General features: G+C 36.0%; 1 protein-coding gene across 1 annotated transcript in view; it reads right to left on the bottom strand.

Moving 5' to 3' along the window:
- Positions 1-16,592, bottom strand: part of ASXL3 (ASXL transcriptional regulator 3) — a 148,898-nt gene that overhangs the window by 79,892 nt on the left and 52,414 nt on the right. Inside the window, exons 5-6 of the mRNA XM_063076442.1 lie at positions 6,917-7,034; positions 5,823-5,942 (exon numbers count right to left, since the gene is read on the bottom strand). Of these exons, the coding sequence (XP_062932512.1) occupies positions 5,823-5,942; positions 6,917-7,034 (238 nt within the window). The remainder of the gene's footprint in view (positions 1-5,822; positions 5,943-6,916; positions 7,035-16,592) is intronic.

The following is a 16,592-nucleotide window of genomic DNA, read 5'->3' as shown; positions in this document are numbered from 1 at the left end:
CTAGGCAAAAATATGTTTTATAACTTTGGAACAAAGGCACAGCAGATGTACTAAATGTGTTACCACAGAGGATGTTTAATTCCATTTTAATTATCCTTACACATGTACTCTTAATTGGCTTAAGAACAATCCAATTATATATGATTGTTTTCTCTCATTAAAGCTCGTGCTTCATATCTCCCTACAGTACCCAGAGAAGGAAAAATGTGTAGTCATTTTTGTGTCTAATTCCCAGACACTTAGCCGAGAGGGTCAGAGGTAGCTGAGGTAAGGTGAAGGACAGAAGATGAGCAGCAATTGCCAAACTGCCACAGTAAGAGTCTGTGCTATATAAGAAGACACTAGGCTAATCTCAGGACAAAAATCATGAGGGATGTGTCCAGTTAGGGTCAGGGAAATTCTCTATTATTTTGGCCGAAGAAGTTCTGAGACCACCCATCTGAGTAAAGGCTGCAGACTATGGAGCACTTGCTGATCAAGGTGTAGTCTGCTGGCTTCAAGATTCATATTTCCCAAAAAGGAACCCACACAGGATTATGCACAAAATATACACACACAGACAGGCAGATACACGCACACAAAGAGAAGAAGCACATGTAAAGGCAGATCAGGCAGACCAGAGGAACTGCCCAAAGAAATACAGAAAGAGTTCAGATCCTAAGAGTTCTCCATTGTTTCAAAGAAACTGGAGAGAACTGATTCTGAGAGAGAGCTCAGAGAAGAAAATTAGGCTTTCAAAGAGTAAAGTCTAAGGGAAAAGAAATGTATCGGAGGACAAAGTCTAATCACATACAATATGAATCAACATAGCCTTCACAAACGGAAAAACAGTGTAAAAAGTCTATCGTGGATCACCGAACCCATTAAAATACAGTAGCAGGGTTAAAGAACTAGAGGGATGACGGTTAAACAAACAATATGCTATTAACCTTGATGCTTAAAAAATAATATAACAAAAACATGGACATAGGAAGAACTTTAATTATTTTCCTCTCTTTTATAATATATTGTCCAAAGTTAAAATGAATAGTTAGAAAGATAATCACTCCTATTTTAGTTTTTCATATTTTGGATATCTTTGGAGAGAACTTTTAGATATGAATGCATTTTATAGCAATGTTTAACAATTTTGTTTTTTGGTTTTACTTTTTTTATGATTTAGCCTAAAATTAACTACACTTTTAACTAAATGGTATAATACATATTTTCTAAGACTATCTCTGGCTATAGCTATCCAGTAAGAGATGTCAAATAATGTTTACCAAACACGGCATAATTATTTTAGATGCGAGGATGTAGGGTTATTATTCAAACTTTAATTTTTCTGCTTTGATTTAGAGTATGTAACATTTTGTAAAACCAGAAAAGCTGTAATTCTTTACTATGAAAAGATTAAACCAAATAAAATATATTGGACTGAATCCCAGAAGTTGTGCTCAACAAGGACATTTATGAAAATCCCTTCAGAGACATTCAGTAGAAGCTTAGATTTGCTTAAGTAAGCACTTTTTAAACTCCTACTGTGTGATTGGATAGAAAGGAGTGTATTTAAAAACTGGTTTAGGTCAATGACCCTGAATTCAAGGAACACACACTTCAGTTAGAGAAAAATGTGAGAAAATAAGAAATATAAAACAAGTAGAAAGAAAGTATATCATTAAAGAATTTTTTTAAGTATTCACAAACCCATGCTTTAAGTGCTATGAAGACAGTGAGATGATAATGTGCTAGGGTTGTCTCAGGAAACTCCACAGGAGAGTTTTAAATGAGTTTTATCCTTGGCTAAAACAAGGAGGGAAATTATTAAAACAACTAATTAGGCAAGAAAAAAATACACTTCAAACCCCATTTACAGCTGGCACCTACCCTCCATCTCACCAGATAAAGTATCTACTGCCTAGTTATTTAGTAGTCTAACATTTTACTACCAACGTTTTAATAATTTTAAGGCCTATAGTAATAAAAGAGCCTTTGCAGACATTGTTAACATTTCTTTTTATATATATTAGAAGTGTTTTATACTATGCTTGCTTTAGAAATAGAAGAGGGACCATCTAGGTTTTGCTTTTGTTATACTACACCATTATCAGAGAAACACTATTTAGAACCATGATTTTTACGCCCCAAAGGCAGGCACTCACCCCATGTTACCATGTCTATTCAATCAGAGGGCTACTCAGATAAATATTCTCATAGTTTTCATACATAATCCTTTTCATACATAACACATAAGAGCAAATGAACAACATCAACAACAACAAAAAAAAAAGCAAAAAATCTACGTCAACAGTAGTGGGTTCCCATCCTGAGTGATGTTTCTCATACAGACGTCTAGATTACCATCAGAACTAGAGCAACCGAATCCATTAAATATTGAATTGAAGCTCAAGACTTATTATCATTTTTTCTTTCTTAGTGTGTACTCCTAACCCTCTCCATTGAAGTTGGGCCTATGAAGGCTTCTGCTCTCTCTCCTGAGTAGGTCTATGGTGTGTTCTTCAGGGCACTCAGGGCAACACAGTGGGTCCACTGTCTCTCAGCCTACATCTCATTAGATTCCAAGACCCAGGTGAAACCCATACCTTGAACAGGGTGGATATCCTGCAATTTGACAAATTAAGTAACTGCCAGACATTAAGAGAAAGTACTTAGGGGATAATTAGAAGTATTTTTTATCCTGTTAAATGAGAATGAAAAATTAGACTTAAACCCTGAAATCTGCTTTTGACTGGATTTCGTTTCAGAATTACCAATTTAAATTAGAACAATCTTTTGGTATTTGTTTTTATTCAGAATGGTTTCAACCGGTTATGATTTACATATAGCTACCCCTACCTAGAGAAAGCAAAGAAGGTTAAAATCACATTTCTCAAACTGTATGAATTAGCTGTCTAATTCGAGTGGGAAATATAGATGAGGAAGAACAGGCTCTCTCTATCTGGCTAAGAGGTGCGGGGTGGGATCATTCCTTTGCACCGGTTCTGCAACTCCACAAAGAATGACCTGCCCTAGAAACAAAGGATCATTTTAATTCAAGGAGATATAAGCAGCTTCACTGCTATGCTAAAACCTACAGCATCATTCATCCATCCAGACAAACTTACTACCTAGCCCATTCAGTTAACTATAATCATTCACTCACTCAAAACTTTTCAGCACCTACTAAACAAGAGGGATTTAATGTGGGTTAAGGACGACAAAGATGGACAGGAAGGTCACTGTTTGCAAAAAGTTAACAACTTAATGGCAAAGAGAGAGAGCAGAATGTACATAAATACATCTTACAGAGTAGTAAATATCATCCTGATTGTAACGGAACATCACTGTCTAAAAAAGACAGGGGTTATTGTCTGGAGACGGTTACGTTTAAGACTCTTTCATTTTACATTTTTTTATTTTTCATTTTATACTCCTGGGCATATATGGAAGCTTTATAAGGACCGCTGCCTTCATTCACACAGGATAAGCCATTCCATTCAGTAGCTTGCTAGGTTAGTCAGTCACAGTTTCTTCCCAGTAATCACCTACAGTTTATTTTTGACAGATTTTTACCTTAGTTGACTTATTTTAAATCCCAACTTCTTCTTCGTTCTGTCTGATACAGGATCAGTCAGGAAATCTTACAGTTGCTAGCTCTCCTCCACATGTAACTATTATACCTGCACTTTCACCTCTATGGTAGACTCATCTTTTCATATACTGCTATTTCTCCTCAGTGGTATCTACAGGTATAAAATATAGGCCAGCTGATTTGACATTTAGGTTGTATCCAAGATGAATGGTTTTGACTTTGGAGTTTGAAATGCCTTGGCTTGTATCTTAGTTGTGTCATTTATGGACAACTTTCTTCTGGGCCTGTCTCTTCAGCTGTAAAATGGAAATCATTCTATTGTACAGAAGTGAAGTAAGAATTAAATGAGATAACTTACATCAAAATACCTTGACCATTCTATAGATAGTGAATATGATTTCACTTGTCCATTCTCCATTAGTTTCATTATTTCTACCACTTTATAGTCTAAAACAAAGCAGGTTCAAAAGATCGTGGTGGTCTCCTTTATTACCTATTTTATTTGGTAAGAAATCAACCAAAGTACTACAGCAGCACCATTTTTAACACATAAGATGTTTAGTGGCATGCAGGATTTCCTAAGAGCAGACTCATCCTTTATACCTTCCAGTTGACTCTCAATGTATAAAAAGAAAAAAATTCTGATTCTCTATCTGCTTGAGTATGGACTTCAAGGTAACAATTAGATCCTGAATGATGACCTGAGACCCTGAGAGGATCCTGGTAACACTATAAACACAGTCCACTGTCTAGTTGGCTTCCAGTTTGGAACATAGCTAAGTAAATAAACTCAGAGGCCTCTGTGCCTTGAATTTTTTTACATTCATTATATGACATTGACTTTACTGAGGTTGGTGGCAGACTGTTTTTAACTAAAGGTCACTGACCTTTAAATCACTTAGTGTATGGTAACATGGTAGTGTTTTGAATATATATTTATTTTAGTACATTCTTCACATATTACTCTCCCACTGCAGTTTTCTATTTCAAAAGCTAATTATATTACTTACTTTTCAACACCCAGAGGACTAGGAAGAAAACATGTCAGTGAACATGTAAGTGTGGTTATACACAAACACATATAGATATACTATGGGCTAGACAATAACTATAAAATTATTTAGCATTGGAAATAATGTAAAATAGATAACTATGCTATATTTAAATAATTTAAATCAAAAATAAATTCTGCTTTCCCAGTAGTCTCTCTTATCCAAGGACATATTAATCCTATTCAAAGGCTTTTCACTGAAAGTATGTTCTCAGGATTTAAGAAAATGCCTAGTATACAGTATACAATCAATAAAACTTGACTAAAAATAAATTAATCAGCTTAAACTGTGCTTAAATTTTACAAAGAGATAAACTCTGCAAATAAGAATTATCCTAAGTTGCCAAGAAAGTAAGAGCCAGAACCAGTAATAAAGTTCAAATCAATAAATACGTACTCTCTACCAACCATTTCACAAAATAATGATTCAGGTTATTATCATTACCCCTATTTACAAGTGAAATAACTAAGAGAAATGAAGCCCTCAGGTCCAGGTCATTTAACAAGGCAGGGGTGGTCGAGAATTATAATGTTCAGCCCAGAATATGCTTATTTTTATTTTTTTAATTCTCATACTCCTCTTTCCCTGAATGCTGCTGTTGGGTTTCTGACAAAAAGTTATCAGGAAGGAAATATTTAGAAGATGAAAACCTGATGCTGGCCTTGTAAGACCCATGGACTGTGTCTCCCACACTTCTCAGCAATTTCACACTATTTTTCAGACAGGCACTACTAAATATTTCAAGCAGCAGAGACAAAAAGCAAGGCAGAACAGTTTCACTGCAGCAGACCCCAGTGTACACTCCAGTTCAATGAAGCCTTTATAAAACTTCCATTTTTTCCCCAATACAGTATATTCCAATACAGCGAAACCTAGATTGCATAGACAAAACTCTGCACATTAGATAGGATCATGACTGGGCAGATAATTATTTGAATGCATATATCATTTTAAGTCTCTTACCTTTATCCTATGCTTCATCCAATAATATCATTCAAAAATCTAGTAATAAGCTGAAGATCACTGAATTGTAACTGCAATGTTTCCTTACCTAGCACCCTTTTAGGTTTAGATAAATGGAAGGATATTATAATTTCCTTGTTTAACCAATAAAAAATAGTTCTGAGAATTTTCCATAATTTATTTGAAAAGACATAAACCTCTAAAATGTGAGATGTCATAGTCTATTGAACACTCACCTAAACCAGACTTTTTTAATCGTTTTAAGTGCTGACTTGTTTGTTTTCCAGTAGGAGATTTTTGCCCATGTTTCATTTCTTTATCTGAACTGTCTGCTTCACCATTTTTAGATTCAGATCCTAAAAAAGAAATAGTTATTATGTGGTTATCTTCCTCTTGCTGTCCTTGAAAAAGAAAAATCTAAAATTGTTTTAAAAACCATAGATGTAATCTTTTTTTCAAGAGTAATATACTACCTTTGGCCACAATCTGATTCCCCTACTGGATATAAAGAGAAAAGCCCAATAAATCAATCAAACAGAACAAAAAGCAAGAACAGATGGCCTAACAGTGGAGTCAAAAACACGTTCACTAATCTGATAGCTTTTAAAAGAAATAGAGTCAGATCTTTTGAAAAAATACACAAATAAACTTGAACAACGCTATGCCATTTAGAGACGATACAAAACAGAGACAGAAAGATGAAGCAGTGAGTCTTGAAGACAGGGAGAGATCATACCTTTATAAATAACTTTATGTTGAAGTAGAAACTGAAAATGCAAACGTTCATCTATAATAACTAGAATGGTACATAGCTGATAATGTGACAGAAGGTAAATTAGAATAAAAGGTCGGGGCTGCACGGAGGTGAGAAGAATGTTGCCAGAACACAGAAACTAATAAACGATTCCTGATTTTGCAGCAGAGGCCTGAAAAACAAATTCACACTCACGGAAGAACTGCTTTTGATGGCATTACACATCGGCATGTGGTCCACCATTAAAGTTCAACATTCAAACAAAAGCCAAAGCAACAGCAACAAAAAAAAATCCGCCTAGCATCACCACGCATTTTCTTACATTTAGTGACATTAGCAAATGAAGTCATTAGATGAGGATGAAAACACTGGTGCTCCCCCACCCCCTTTTTTTAAACTGGGAAATACTCCACATTTCTGAATCACTGAAAGAGTGAAAGGTATAAAAAAAAATTAAACCAAACCTCAAGTGGAAATATTATTCAGTTTCTGAAAAAAAAATTATGACATCTCCATAAGTGAGGAAGTCTCCTTCAGGAGGGAACTGGCCAAGCATACAATATTTTAGCTCTTTACCTGAAGGCGAATCCGACTGCTCATCAGACACCTTTAATGGTGTCAAAACAACACGAGGAACAGTCTTGTTTACCATCATTGAGACTCCATTTCTTCTTTTTTGCTGCTGCCTCAAAGCCTACAAAACATGATAATAAAATATAACAAAAATATAGCCAAAATAATATTTCATAATTGAATTAAATGATCCATTTGCCCATCGTTAGATAGAACCTCTTAAAAGACTTAAATTCTACAGAGCTCCTAATCTGTCAGGATTCTTGATAGTCACCTTCATGTCATTTTCCCCCAAGAGCATAAAATCAGGCTTTGGCAAAGGGTATAAACCTGAGACCATTTTTGGTATAATTCTGACAACAAAGCAGCATTTAAAGGTTTGTTCTACCTTAGCAGTGTGGCTTGAGAGCTCATGGAATGTGAAACTATAACTCCCAAGTAAAATAAATGTAAAATAAATGTTTCGAAACCAGGATAAAAATATATGTGTCTGCACTTCTCTCGCAGGTGCGTCTTCTCCGGTGCACCGCTCAGTCAATCAAGTTAACGCTGAGTGTCATCAGTATGTACAGCATGTAAGGACTACAGTACTGATGCACTCGCTCAGCCGTGGGGAGCACTGCACAAAATCACTGAACATGGCAGGAATCATTTATTTCTGTGAAGGGAATCAGTCCTAATCTTGGAAACCTTGCAGCACTTGGCTTCTGTCTGCTTGACTTTGGGCATTAACCTTCAGAACACGAACATGACGGGGTTCTGGCAAACCCAGGAAAAAAACTGATATGAGAATAAATCTCTCCAAATGGGAGTGCTTTGTATATCATAAATGAATCGACCACAGGGATGATAATGTAATAAAAGACATTTAAAAGTTTTGAAATACAGCTTGCCTAGCTGATTGCTTTATGCAGAAAATTACCTGTAATAAAAAGGGTCTTAAGCACACGAAACTGAAGAGCCATTAAATTCACAAATGCAGGAATGCTAAAACTCCTCAAAAGGTTAAAAGGCTGGCCACAGACCATCTCAAACCTTTTTATTCCTGGTTTCTGTGTAATTTTTACCAATTTTACAACATCTCAGTTACTTGATTAATGTTCTTTGACCACCAGTTGTCAGAATCTCCTGAAATACTGCACTGACTGTATATCCCCTCGCTATCAAGAATGATGTCATTTTATTTGCAAAGGGTATTAGCTGAATGTTCAACTTGTTGACTGTAAGATTTAGCAATCAAACAATTACACAAGTAAAAAATTAAATACTATTTAAATGAGAGAAGGCATATTCGGAGGAGATTTAAAGCCAGATGAGAAAGTAAAGGCTTGGGAAATCTATCGCAAATGATAGGGTTGATAACAATAACACAAGACATTCTCTTCAGTTCTTACTTTTATTGAGCTTTCATAAAGTAACAGTCATGATGGGCCGTGGGCAGGGGAGATGGGGGACGAAAGATACAAAGATTAATAAGATGCCATCCTCCTCACCTTTATCCTGCTGTCAATAATATATTTCATGAGAGTACATGTGCTATAAAATATTTAAGACATTTATTCTTTCTTCAAGGTATACACATAATTGCCCATAAATTTTGCACATAATTGCATAAATCTCTCTAGTCCTGTATAAAAACTCAAAGCACTTTATAGACATTAACCTATCAATCTAATAATAAAACAGAATTGAGGTAACACAGCACTTTAAATTACAATTAAGTCTATCTTTGCCCATCATGTAAGACCTCACTAAACAATAAAGCCTGTACAAAGAGTGATCAATTTTTAGGAGTCTATACATCACAGATTTTAACTGCTTCTCTTGGCAAAAAATCAGGCATTTAAAAAATATTCATTCTGTGTGTGTGTGTGTGTGTGTGTGTGTGTGTTTAGAAGTTTATTTTAGAAAATGTTGGTTAAGGAAAGAAGATGAACTAACTAGAGACCTAGAAGCTGATGGCATGTCTTTTTGGAGCATTTGTGGTAAATCAAAATAAAGTAACAAAAATTTTGTCCTCAATTTCTAGACCTAGAAGACTCTACTATAGAAAAATTAGTCATCAGACAGAAAGAAACCATGATAGAAATAATAACAGGAATAAAAACCTGTTTTTATTCAAATAGAATTTTTATCCAAAATTAAAAATTAAAAGCTATTTTGAATTTTAAAGAGTCAAGTTGGAGTCAAGGCAAAGGACAAAGAAATGCTTACCAATATTGAGTCCATTTGAATAATTATTTTCAGAATATTATTTCCTACTCAGAAAATTTGAATAATACTTCTTTATACAATATTTTTAAATATACTGACACATAAAACTATGTGCCTGTAGGTAACCAAAACTAAATGCCCACCATATAAGAAAAAAAATTGTTTTAAGTGTGTTAAATATATACGTACTTTTTAGTTTACCTCTGAAAAACAAGCATCATATTTGTTCCCAAATAACAGTTCTAGGGGCAGATAAGCAAAAATTGGGAAGTCTCTGTTTGCTGTAATGCCAGTCACAGTAGTAAAGCAACAAGATGCTAGGCAAATTCAGGCGTATCAGAGTCCAGTTATCAGAATGGTAAGAGAGGCATCGTGATTTCATATACTAGATCCACAGTCATTTTAGCCTGAATCTGTGGCTGCCTTGACGATTCCAATTCACATCCCAGAAAGTAGGATCTATTTGACTCTGGATCCTGGGAACTCTCTCCAAGCAGATCAGAATGTCAATGGTGGGAGAAAAAAACAATGTTGATTCAATGGGATGAATGGGATAGTTTGGGCTGCCCCTAAACAAGAGAACTCTGGCACTTCTCCTGTCTATGAGGCAAGCTGTATAGTGATTCCTGGTCTCTTGTAGGAGGGCACGCATCCTGCAATAGTAAAGAGAGCTAGCTCTGCATTTTTCTTGGTTCTGGTTATATAACTCTATTTCTGCAACTGTATGTGCATCAGTTACTCAAACATGATGCTACATGTCTTGTCCTCATAATCCTCTGAATGACGTGAAATGCCTTTTGTGCCAGGCAGCTGGGAGTAAGACAAGGACAGAGGGCAACTGAAGTGAGCAGGAGCACACAGACCCACTGCAGGGGGCAGCTGCTACTCAAGAGAAGCATCAAATCTAGATTTTTAGGTGAGTATTCCTGTTTTTAAACACTGTGCCAAACCAACCAAAGATGGCTGTGGGTTAAGTTCAGCCTAAGACACCAGACTTTGATATCTGCTAAACATCATTCCCTTGCCCTCTCTCACCCACAATCCAAATAAAGGAGTCTGATCACTGCTCAATAAAGGGATTAAAACCCCACTCTTCTAATGTGCTGAACTGCAGAGGAACTGGGGCTGCTGCAGAGCTGTCTTAATGGCTGTGTTGTACAATGGTTACAAGACTGTAAAGTCAGAGAACAGTCTGACTAATTGGCTGTGTAATTCTGGGTAAATTACTTGGGTAACTGTTCCCGTAAAACAGAGACAACGGTGTTGGCAAGATGCTTTAAATAGGAAATCTGTAGAACAGTATGTTAGCACAGTTTACAGCAGACAGTAAATAATAAATGTTACTTTTTACATTTATATAATTTGTCCACTCTGCAACGAATTGCATTTTCTGAGGACTTAATTCCATTGCACTACAGTTGAGCTCTGCTGATCCACAGCAGTGAACATGACAAAATTTTGGTTTAATTATTTTACATTTTAGTGAAGGACTGACAAGGAAAGACAAAATAAACATTACAATTTCGCACACATACAAGTCCTAAGAAACTAATGCCAGGAAGATGAGGTAGAGTAACTGGGGCAGTGGGGTCCAATCTAGATTGGGAGGACAGGAAAGACCTCCCTCTGTGGGTGACAAAGGGGATGAGACCTAAATGACATGAAGCAGCCAGCTGTGTGACAATTGGGGAGCCCCTACTCAGTGAAGGAAGCAGTATGAAGACACCTAGCAAAACGGACATTTGGTGGTTCAAAAAATAAAAAGAAAGCTAGTATGGCTGGAAAAAAAGAATAGGAAGTTTACAAAGACGGCAAAAAAACTTCCCCAAAATAAGTGCCAAGGCTTTATAAGGAAGTGGGGCTTGTGTTCAATGCAAAGGCAGCCCTAGCCCCCAGTGCTTTCCCCCGCAGCCTCAGGTTACCACCCCAGCACTTCAACACTGAAGACGTGAAAGAGGCACAGCAAAGAGGAAGCATAGGGTGTCTTCCAACAAATAACTGCTGCTGGCCCTTACTCATTTATTCAGCTTACATTTATAAGGCTCTACTGCATGAAATGCATTGCATGCAACACCTTAGACAAGTGTCTTAATAATTCTCATGATTTGAGCTGTTCCCTCCCGAACCACTCCAGGCACACTTCTGCCCTCTGTGTTTGCTCTTCTCTCTGCCTGATACACTCTTCCCTCAGACACCTCAATGGCTCATCTCATGCACTTCAAGTCTTTGCTCATGTCCTACTTTTTCTGTTGTATTCTCCATCCCCACCATCCACTCTGCTTCATTCTTTTTCCCCATGGACTTCTAGTATACTGAGTAATATCATTATCTCCTCCCTTCCCATCCTAGAAGGTAAGCTCTATGAAAGAAAGGAATTTTTGTCTGTTTCATTCACTGACGTCTCCTGAGTGCCCAGAAGAGTATCTGGAATATATCAGGTGCTCAGTAAATATTTACTGAGTCAAAGAAAAAACCCTCAGGAACAAGTTTATTAAAAACAGAAAAACCCTCATTTATCTCTCTTTAAAATATATAACTGACTTATTTAAAAAGTAGAAATTGGCATGGATCAATAAATAACTATTCTTCTGACATTGTATTTATACATGCTCTGACCAATTTCCCTTTCTGATTTTTGGACAATAATTTATGCAGAATGCATAGATTCTTGGGTCATCTTTGAATATCTGCGCAGTCTCGTTTTTAGGTTTGAAAACATGAGGTCAAATATAAAGATTCCCTTCTGCTCTCCCCAAGCCAGCCTATGCCTCACGTCAGAAACTTCACTGAAGAAGGGATTCCTGATTTTACCCTTCCTCCATCTCCCTTTTTTTTTTTCCTGGGTTCCCCATGATTAGGACTGAGAATGAAAAGTGAGAAGAGTAAGGCAAAAGTTATCTTAACCAGTGTTGTCACTGTCATGGCATCACAACCTTCTGGGAGACAGAAGGCCACCTGCTACATTTTTATGGCCTGTATTAGTGCATACTTCCGAGGTCTTTGTAGTTACATGCACCATGCACCCTGTGGCTGACTTCTTGGACTCTTCTCAGCGTAGGATCTACATAGTTGGGCTCCTCTCACCTAAGTAGACAGCCTGCCTGGGCAAGGTCTTTACAAATTCCCCAAGTCTGGCTAACTGTACAACACCTACTCAGGCCCCAAGTACACTTGGCAATCCTTGTGCCACTGTACTAAGTACAGAGTGATTCTTTTTCTCTTTCCAGCCATTATGGTCAGCCCTTGATTTCAGAATTCTCCAGGCCTCAAAATTCTTCGTACACACGTGTACACACACACACACACACACACACACACACACACACACTTTCAAAAAGTTCATGGAAAAATAGAATTAAAAAATAATACAATCTTTCCATGAATTTTTGGAAGTACCCTGGTATACACACACATGAATAATCAATGGACTATCTGGTTTCCTCTTAGTAAGTCCTTTGGGGTTGTGTTAGCACTTCTGTTCAAAACAGGGTATACTTGCATCACATTGTCCTCAGCTTTTGCTAAAAGTCCAAAGAAACAAAATATAATATAAGTTATCTGCAATTCAACTTATAATTATCAAAATATAAGCATTCCACAGCCTAGGAAATATAAATCCATGTACAAGATACAGAAACTAGATTAGGAGGGCCACTTTAGATAGTTGTGGAGGGTATGCCCCGGACAAGGGTACTCCAAAAGAGGGGATTTTCTTTTTTTCTTGTGACAACTTGGGAGGGGGCAGCTTTTTCTATTCTATACCAAAATCTTAAATAGCTAGTGGTGGCCCTGTTGATTACTCTATAATGTGGTTTTATTTTGACATTGATATCTTATCATCAGTCTTACTATTTTAGTCTAGATTCATTTTGTGGGGATGACATCAGCAAGGCACCATCAAGTGTGTCAAGACTTAGCTGTACTTTCGAACACTAATGCACTATCTTATGAACAACTTTAAATCCTGCCATTCCAAATCCAGAAAGAAACAATATCAGAACCTAAATAAACAAGCAGATGGCAAATGTAAATGCAGCCTACTGTGAAGGAATGTTCCTTCAAGCTGGTCGCATGTATCATGTCCTACCGTCCAAAATACACAGAGTAAAATTTCAATATCTATGATATTTAAAGGATATAATTAGATTGACCAAGTTTAATACCGTCAGGTACTGTTCAATGTGAGATAAATTTACAGGCTTAAATCTGGAAATAAACACTTTTTTTAAGGAAACAAACATAACTGAAGTAAACTACTCCAGGAAAAGTAAAGATCATATCACACTCACATCAATTTAACTCTGACTTTAAGTGAAAAGGAAAAAAATCAAAAGATGCTGACTGAGCATGCTTTTCTCTAGAGATATACTGCAGTATTTTATTGTAAACATAGAGGACAAACCTTTAGATAAACATTTCATTTTTTAGACCAAAAGCTTATCAGTTAATTCTAAAAATATGGAATGATTCTTATTTCTACTTCAACGGAAAAATAAAATAAAACTTAAAATCAGAAGTTTTAGTGTTAACTTGGAATTTTCAACAAGTAATCCTTGCTTGATTTTAATAGAGGAAGACCACCAACACTGTAACTTAAGAAAGCACGAAATGCAATAAGCCCAGAAAATCTGGAAATCTGAAAAGTTTCACGTGCTGGAATGCTAAAAGTTAAATAATTAGAAATGCATACATAGGAAACAGCTGGCTGAGCCAGGCACCCACAAACTGCATTGTTGCTAGTATGCTACATGTCAATTCCTGTGTTCAGAAACTGCTATGATGCCTCATAACCTTTGGAATTTTACACTACTGGTCAAACATATAAAGCTAACGCAAAATACCAGGAATATATCTGCTTTGCAATATCAAGATGGAAAATGATCTGCAACTTTGTGAATAAATTCTGCCACCCTAAATAAATAATGGAAGTCAAACAAACCAACAGAAACAACACTGAAAGGTTATACTCACCACCACGCTACTTGTCCCAACAGAACTCATCTTTCTCTCGTCTCTCATTTTATTCTGCGGTTTAAAACTCTTCCCAAAATTTAATCTTTCTTAATTATCCCTCTTTAAAATTCAAAATCTAATCATTTCACACCTTTTAGGATCACGACAACTAAAATACCAAGGCAAAAAAAGATAGGGAACACGGTAATAATCAGCAGCAATCTGCTGCTCTCCAGAGGCTTCTGAATATGCTTATTCAGAAAATAAAAAACTCCTGAAATAACAATATACTATTCATGCAATTATGCCCAACATATGATGTTAGCTAACATTTTGCTGATTAGAAAGTTAAAGGGACCCAAATATTTGGGAGCAACGAAAATATTCTGTCAATAATCAAGGGGCATTATAGCTTCCATACTGTCCAGCCTAAATTGCACTGCAATCAAGTGTGCTGTGAAGTCACCCAGCCCCCTCACTATAGCAACATGCTTCGGGCAGCACGGAGAGTGGGGAATTCAGATTTAGGAAATTATGTCTGGCTTATTTGGCAAGGGAGTGTGTTTTAAATTATTGCTTTCACTACACTTATGATTATAAAACTATCAGGTTTTTAGGATTTTTGTTTGTTTTTTCCCACCTACTTCTAAGAATCTACACTGGTCAGTGTAGAGCTGCACTACTAAAGCCTTCTGAATTGCAATATATTTCTAATATAATAATAATGGCTAATGCATTTGAGTACATGCTGTTAACATGTGCGGGTACTGAACATAAGCAGTGTGAGTTTCTTAATGATTTTCTTAATGACTATGCTACATTGCTTTCCTTACGCTATTCAAAAACTCAAGTATGTAAATTTCCTTGGATAGTGTCAAAAATTGATCTATCCTATTACAAACCATATGCTGAAAGGCAGAATTAGTTAAGAGGGTAGAATCTGAAACTATGAGTCTGGATTCAGATGTCATCTCCAAGATTTACTTGCTGGGTGATCTTGGGCAAGTTTTCTAACTTCTCTAGGCTTTAATTTCTTCATTTGAAAAATGGAGATATAAGTACATACTTCAAAGAATTTGTATGAGGATTAAATGATACACAAAATTTAAAATGTACACGTAAAATGAAGAACATAGTGTCTAGAATTCAGAAAATGTGAATAGCAGCTAATGTAACTATTACTGTTATTTAGATGGATCTAGGTTCATATGATTATATGTGTATGCATACATACAAAACACAGAACACATATATATGAAGATACATATGGAGATATATTAATATGTGGGTGTGTAATACACTTATAAAGAATTCTACTTGGTCATAGCCATTCAACTACCCAAAATAAAAGAAAGCTGCAGATTTGCTGAGATTGCTACAACTTAAAATGCCGCATGCTCAGTCAATTTTTGAAATGCTGTCTTAAGAAATTCAGCAATTACAGGGAAACTGGGCAAAATTCTGCAAGAACAGCTTTTCTTCTAAATGTACATCCAATATGAATTTGATTATTAATCAAACATTAGCATATCTGCTATATATTGAGCCATATTCTCTTGGTAACTGATTTGCTACTTTGTTATAAAATAGAAAAGTCTTAAGAAATGAATAAATAACTATTTCAGGACATTAAGACGCTTACAGGACAGGGTTCTTAAAACAAGTGACAATTCCCGTGAACATGTGCATTACAATAAAACAGAAAAACAAAAAACAAACAAAAATGCTAACTCAAAGTTGTGTAACATTCAGTAATTGTAAAAAATGTTTGGATTATAAAAAACCAAAATGAAGAAAATTAAAAATAATAAGTCATAACAATACAGATACTTGAATCTTTATCTTTCCATCCATACACAGAAAGATGATTTCACAGTGTACACATTTTCCAAATTGCTGCACTCCAGAAGTATGGGTCTCATTTAGATCCCATTTGTGTTTCTTAAATGCCACAGCTACACGTGCCCAGTTTTGTATCTTTTGTTTTATATCAGTTTGTATTTTCTTATCTGCATCCTATTTTCCACCTAAATAAGCCTTTGCCCAGGCTTCCCCACCTAAATCCATTCTATGCATCTCAACACTGATTTCAGTTTTGTTCTCTGGCATCTAAACCATTTCACAAAAGCAATAACTAATGGCAAGATTCCCAAAAAGATTATTTAACCTGTGCAAGATGAAATACTGTTATTACCTTAAATACAATACCAATGAATGGAAATGCTGCAATATTAATGATTAATATGGAATAGAAAAGTAATATAATTCAGTACAAAAATGTTAAGCTTCTTTCCTACATTTCCTTGTTTGACGTAGAGGAGAAGGTAGGTAGAGACATTCTAAGTCTGGAGATTGGATGTGAATATTAAGAAGCTTTAGAGATTGGTGGGACTTTTTAAAATTAACTTTATTTTAGGAAACAGTTTCTCTCTCTTTTTTTTTTTTTTTTGGTTATAAATATACAGCTAGGATGATACCTCTATTCCCAGACCTGCTGAAGGTCATCAGAGGG

Source organism: Cynocephalus volans, chromosome 13, assembly GCF_027409185.1.
Source record: "Cynocephalus volans isolate mCynVol1 chromosome 13, mCynVol1.pri, whole genome shotgun sequence".
In the NCBI taxonomy this organism is placed as follows: domain Eukaryota; kingdom Metazoa; phylum Chordata; class Mammalia; order Dermoptera; family Cynocephalidae; genus Cynocephalus; species Cynocephalus volans.
This window is presented reverse-complemented; position numbering and strand designations above follow the sequence as displayed.